Here is a 6,000-nt window from a genome sequence, read left to right on the forward strand (position 1 = left end):
CAATAGAGAAACAGTCAGCACCTGGTTGGGTCAACAAAATCCGGGCTTCCTTTATTAAATCACATGAAAACAGCAGATGCGTTTTGGCTGTTGTTTTACAGCTGTATTCATGTGATTCAGTAAAGGAAGACGGTATTTCATCGACCCCCCTGGGAGCCGACCTTACGGCCGAAACACGTTGGTTGTTTTACAGCTGTATTCACATGATTCAATGAAGGAAGTTCGGATTTTGTTCATCCACCTGGGTGCCAACCTAACGTCCGCAGCCCGTTACATGTTTTACAGCTGTATTCACATGCGGGGCTGCTGTTAGAAATCATTGGGCCCCGTACAGCCTACCTTTTTGGGGCCCCTTTGACCTGCCCTTAACCCCACCCTGGCCCCTCCCCTGTCCCAGCTATGAACATTTAATAGAATGAGGCATGACAGGTCCTCTTTATGGAGAGATCTGGGGTCTATTAGACCCCAAATCTCTCCTCTAGCCTTCAAAGCATCTGATAGTACTGAGATTTCTGCTCCTAAAGGGCTTTAGAAAGCCCGGTTTGTCATTTTGCAGAAATGAAGTGTAAAGGTGCCCGGGCCACCCTGTCAAGCTGATAGGGCCGGGCCCGGTACAACAGGACTGGCTGTACTGCCTTATCAGTGGCCCTGTTCACATGATTCAATGAGTTCATATTTTGCTGGCCCACCCGAGTGCTGACTTTTTCCCCTGTGGATTGTGTGTTGTGGAGGCATCGGAGGTCTCAGTCTGAGCCCCGGGTCTGCAGCTTTGGATTGAGAAGGTGGCAGTGCCGTTTCCTCTGCCACCAAAATCGTTGACTCCTCCAAGTGGCAGAACTACGCAGGCACCATCACGTGGGAGTTTAATTCCAGGACATTTTTTGTGATTCGGCACTGCGTTACTTTAACTGACAATTGCGCGGTCGTGCGACGATGTACCCAAATAAAATTGATGTCCTTTTTTCCCCACACATAGATTTTTCTTTTGGTGGTATTTCATCACCTCTGCGATTTTTTTATTTTCTACGCTATAAACAAAAAAAGAATGACAATTCTGAAAAAAAAAAAACAATATTTTTTACTTTCTGCTATATAACATTCCCAATAAAAAAAAATGTAAAAATCAAATTTTTTCATCCTTTTAGGCCAATTTGTTTTCTGCTACATATTTTTGATAAAAAAAAATCCCAATAAGTGTATATTGATCGGTTTGCGCAAAAGTTATCGCATCTACAAACTATGGGAAAGATTTATATGTCACTTTTATTTATGTATTTTTTTTTTTTTACTAGTAATGACGGCGATCTGCAATTTTTTTGCGGGACTGCGACATTGCGGCGGACAGATCGGACCCCTAACTGACATTTTTGACACTTTTGGGGGGGACCAGTGACATTACTACAGTAATCAGTGCTAAAAATATGCACTGTCACTGTAATAATGACACTGGCAGGGAAGGGGTTAACTAACACCAGGGGCGATTAAAGGGTTAAATGTGTCCTCAGGGGGTGCTTTCTGTGTGGGGGATGGGCTTGCTGAATGAACACAGAGACATGTGTTTCTAAATAGGAGGATCCCTGTGTTCATCACTGACCGAACATCGGTGTGCTGTGTTTACATCGGCAGACCGCCATTCTGTCTCTACAGGGAGTGATCACGGGTGCCCGGCGGACATTGGTGCCGCCGGACCCACTGATTGTCTCACCCTGTGGCCAATCGGCGTGTGTGCGTGCCCCCTCTAGCGCACTAGCGGTCCCGCGAAGCGACAAACATGTATGTTGTTTCATGGGACAGAGCCGACCTGCCGCCATATAACTACGGCCGCTGGTCGGCAGGCGGGGAAGGTTAAACTGCTTCCCTTCCAGTCTCATTGTGTGGCCCCCATATCCTCCTACACTCCTTGGGACTGAATAGTTTCCTTCCTACGCTGGGATCACCATTGAGGAGGCAGTGACAGCCCAACTGCCTGAGCACAAGTGTGCACCCCCTTCCCAAACATGCAAAATCACGTATCTATACACAGCCGCGCCCGCACTGACGCAGTAAATCTACAACATGCGGTCAGCAAGTGGTTACAGGGAAGTCGTTTTTCCCACTCTATGCAGGGAGTGAGGGTTGATGAGGTTCAAAGGTGGAAGGCTTGGAAGAGACGTGAACCCCAAGAAACTGTATCTCGTCTTGTATTTGCAGGTTCGTGACTGGCTGGTTCAGCCATTATCACAGGAAGAGAAAACGTCTCCACCCAATCATGGTGCAGCAGATTGAGCCGCAAGCCGTCAGGTAATGAATACAGGACATGCGAAGCAACCATCGTGTCATGAACCAGTCTGAGCCGCCTAGGTATTCCTCTCATTGTTTAGGTGGAGATGATGAACAGGGGACGCAGACTCTTCCATTTCAGGGACTTTTTATAACCAAATCTTAATGATTATAGATCAATAGGCCATTTTCTAACTGCTTGCTGCCCAGCTTTATATATCTACCCCAGCTGCTACCGCTACCGTGCGGGCTGGCTGCGCAGAATCACATATACTCACTATATTACCAAAAGTATTGGGACACCTGCCTTTACACACACATGAACTTTAATGGCATCCCAGTCTTAGTCCATAGGGTTCAATATTGAGTTGGCTCCACCCTTTGCAGCTATAACAGCTTCAACTCTCCTGGGAAGGCCGTCCACAAGGTTTAGGAGTGTCTATGGAAATGTTTCACCATTGTTTCAGAGGTGCATTTGTGAGGTCAGGCACTGACCCACTTCATCCCAATGGTATTCTATCGGGTTGAGGTCAGGACTCTGTGCAGGTCAGTCAAGTTCCTCCATCCCAAACTCGCTCCTCCATGTCTTTATGGACCTTGCTTTGTGCACTGGTGCGCAGTCATGTTGGAACAGGGAGGGGCCATCCCCAAACTCCTCCCACAAAGTTGGGAGCATGAAATTGTCCAAAATGTCTTGGTATGCTGACGCCTTAAGAGTTCCCTTCACTGGAACGAAGGGGCCAAGCCCAACCTTCTGAAAAGCAACCCCACATCATCAGGGCTGTCTTTAATATTGATTGAACCCTGGGCAAAAATTTTCTTGGGCCCCCCTATGCAATTTTGCTCTCCACCCCAAAATCCCAATAAAACAAATAAACACGCACATAGACTTCTCTAAAAAAAATGTTACTAATGTACCATAAAGAACTGGTCCACACTCACTGATTGGTTGCTAGAGGTTACTGCACATCCCTTCTGCTCACTGATTGGTTGCTGGAGGTTACTGCACATCATTACTGCTCACTGATTGGTTGCTAGAGGTTACTGCACATTATTACTGCTAACTGATTGGTTGCTAAAGGTTACTAAAAAAAAAGTGTAAAGTAAACTGCGCTCAGTGCTAATCAGTCATCAATAAATGCATCAACACTCACAAATATACCCGATACTACAGTGTACATAGAAGATTTAAATAGAAAAGTGTTGCACTAAAATATCCCTTTTAAACAGAAAAGCATTTCAATGATAAGTCCATCCTTATAATCAGTGTCAGTGAAAACGTTCATCCATTTAAATCAGTGTCAGTGAAAAATCCACTAAGTGAAACATCCGGAGGTGCTTTTAAATATCACCATAAAGCGCTCTGGATACCTCCACCATTCAGAGGCGCTTACCAGATAATCCGACTCATCAAAGCGAAGGTCGAACACGCTGGAAGGAATAATTACCACAGCCAATTTTAAATAACTCCACTGCTTATTTGGGCTCCTCCTTTCATTTGAATGGGGACACTTTTGGTCTATGCAGACTTCCTTTCATTGCCAACCAGTACTCAGGAAATAAAGGCACACTGGTGTGTATCGGGGTTTAGGGTACATGCACATTAGGAGCAGAAAAAATGCCAGAAATTCTGGCAGAAAAAGTGGAATAAAAGTTGCTTATAGTGGTTCATATTGCACAAGAGTTTAGGAGAGTTTATCGACATTAGGCTGGGTTCTGGCTTCCACGGCTCGCCCGGGTCTCCTGTCCCACCGGGATACCCAAGCGACTAGCCGGCACATCCGCCGGCTGGCCTAAGACCCGAACAAAGCCGCATTCGGCTCTGATCGGGTCTCTGATGTAAAAACCCGAAAAGGGAGATCATAACATCACTTCCAGGTACTGGAACCTTAAAGGCGCCAAAAAAAAAATGACAGCATTCAAAACAGCCAAACTTGGCATTTTGAATGCTTTCAAGTGCAGAGGAGGGATATGGGGGTCTTTTAGACCCCAGATCCCTCCATAAAGAGCACCTATCACTGTCACAAGGGATGTCTAAGTGATCAAAAAAAAAATATTTCAATGGACAGTGTAAAAATAAAAAAAATTAAGAAAAAATATATTTTAAGCGCCCGTCCCTCTGAGCTCGCGTGCAGAAGCGAACGCATACGCAAGTCGCGCCTGCATATGTATACAGTGTTCAAACATCACGTGCGGTTTCACCACGATCATTAGAGTGAGAGCAATAATTCCACCCCATAATCTCCTCTGTTACTCTAAACTGGTTACCGTTAACATTTTTTAAAGCGTCACCTATAGAGATTTTTAAATACCGTAGTTTGTCGCCATTCCACAAGAGTGCGCAGCTTTAAAGCGTGACATGTTAGGTAAATATTTACTTGGCGTAACATTATCTTTCACTTTATACAAAAAAATTGGGCTAAATTTACTGTTTTGTTTTTTTTTAATTCATGAAAGTGTATTTCTTCCCAAAAAATTGCATTTGAAAGACCGCTGCGCGAATACCGTGTGAAATAAAATATTGTAACGATCGCCATTTTATTCTCTGGGGTCTATGCTAAAGAAAAAAATTAAAATAAATATATATATAATGTTTGGGGATTAGAAGTAATTTTCTAGAAAAAACTACTGATTTAAACTTGTAAAGAAAAAGTGCCGGAAAAAGTCGGGTCAGCAAGGGGTGTGTAATGAAAACAGAAAGAATCTTGTTAAAAATGTCCTTAGCAGCGTTGATTGGGGGGCAGGGGGACTGGGGGAGGCAAAATATAAGCAGAATAAACTTCAGTTTTAATAAAGCCAACAATTTTTTTTTCTTTGTGATGCATCTGCAGCCTTTTGTCCAAATGGACGTCTTTATTGGAGGATCTGCAGGCGGCAATGCTCCGGATATTTCCGCCGGTCACCGTGGAGGAATGGCTGGAAGAGAACGCCTTGCCGCATTACCAGCAGCTTCAGGAATTAGTGGAAGATCTGAACTCCTCCATGGACGTAGGGGGCGATACGGCACAATAATGGATCCGGGATAACAGAACTCCGTCCTTACCTGTATAGTGAAAAGGAGATCTATACTTTATTGAAGATCTCTTTGTGAATGTGATCCTAAATGTATGACACAATCTTATAGAATCCTCCTAAAGTTTGACTGAAGACAATTCTTTTTTGTAGTGTTGGATGGAGTGGGGAAGGATGGGAACCCCTGTCAGGTTTTTATTCGGTGTCCCTGTTATGGAGAATCATCCTCTCTATGTGTCCTGTTTACCATTATTATAGAAAGTAAAAGAAAATCCCACATTTTGGGTTGTCCCCAGAACAGGAATAGAGGGAAAATCATTCAATGGTGACACCCCGGGATTCCCTCACTTCCTGTTTGTCAATGGGACAGGAAGTGAAGGGAAATCTCCCCTATGGGACACAGAGGGCAGCAATGGAAAAGTAGCCGCTCAGGTGTGAGTGATTTAACCCTCCAGAGTCAGGTGTGAGTGATTTAACCCTCCAGAGTCGGATGCACATCCAGTCCGCGGTCTGAGAAAATCCAAGCACAAGAGAAATTTTGACTGCTTCCCTTTCTTTGTCTGTCTGGTCTATGACGTTTGCTGTATTTGAATACAATTTTTACTCAATAAAGTCCACTGTTTGTCTTTCATGTCGGAGTGTGGTCAAAATTTCTCTTGTGCTTAAAAAAAACAAAAAAAAAAAACATGACCGGGGTCAGAACCCCACTTTACTCCATACAAAATAAAA

At 44.2% G+C, this 6,000-nt stretch overlaps 1 protein-coding gene across 1 annotated transcript in view; it reads left to right on the forward strand.

The window, feature by feature from the left end:
- Positions 1-5,680, forward strand: part of HEXD (hexosaminidase D) — a 29,817-nt gene extending 24,137 nt beyond the window's left edge. Inside the window, exons 12-13 of the mRNA XM_082271475.1 lie at positions 2,191-2,280; positions 5,091-5,680. Coding sequence (XP_082127601.1) covers positions 2,191-2,280; positions 5,091-5,271 — 271 coding nt within the window. The 3' untranslated portion in view covers positions 5,272-5,680. The remainder of the gene's footprint in view (positions 1-2,190; positions 2,281-5,090) is intronic.
- The last annotated feature ends 320 nt before the right edge of the window (positions 5,681-6,000 follow it).

Source organism: Pelophylax lessonae, assembly GCF_965119305.1.
Source record: "Pelophylax lessonae genome assembly, chromosome: 11".
Classification (NCBI taxonomy): Eukaryota; Metazoa; Chordata; class Amphibia; order Anura; family Ranidae; genus Pelophylax; species Pelophylax lessonae.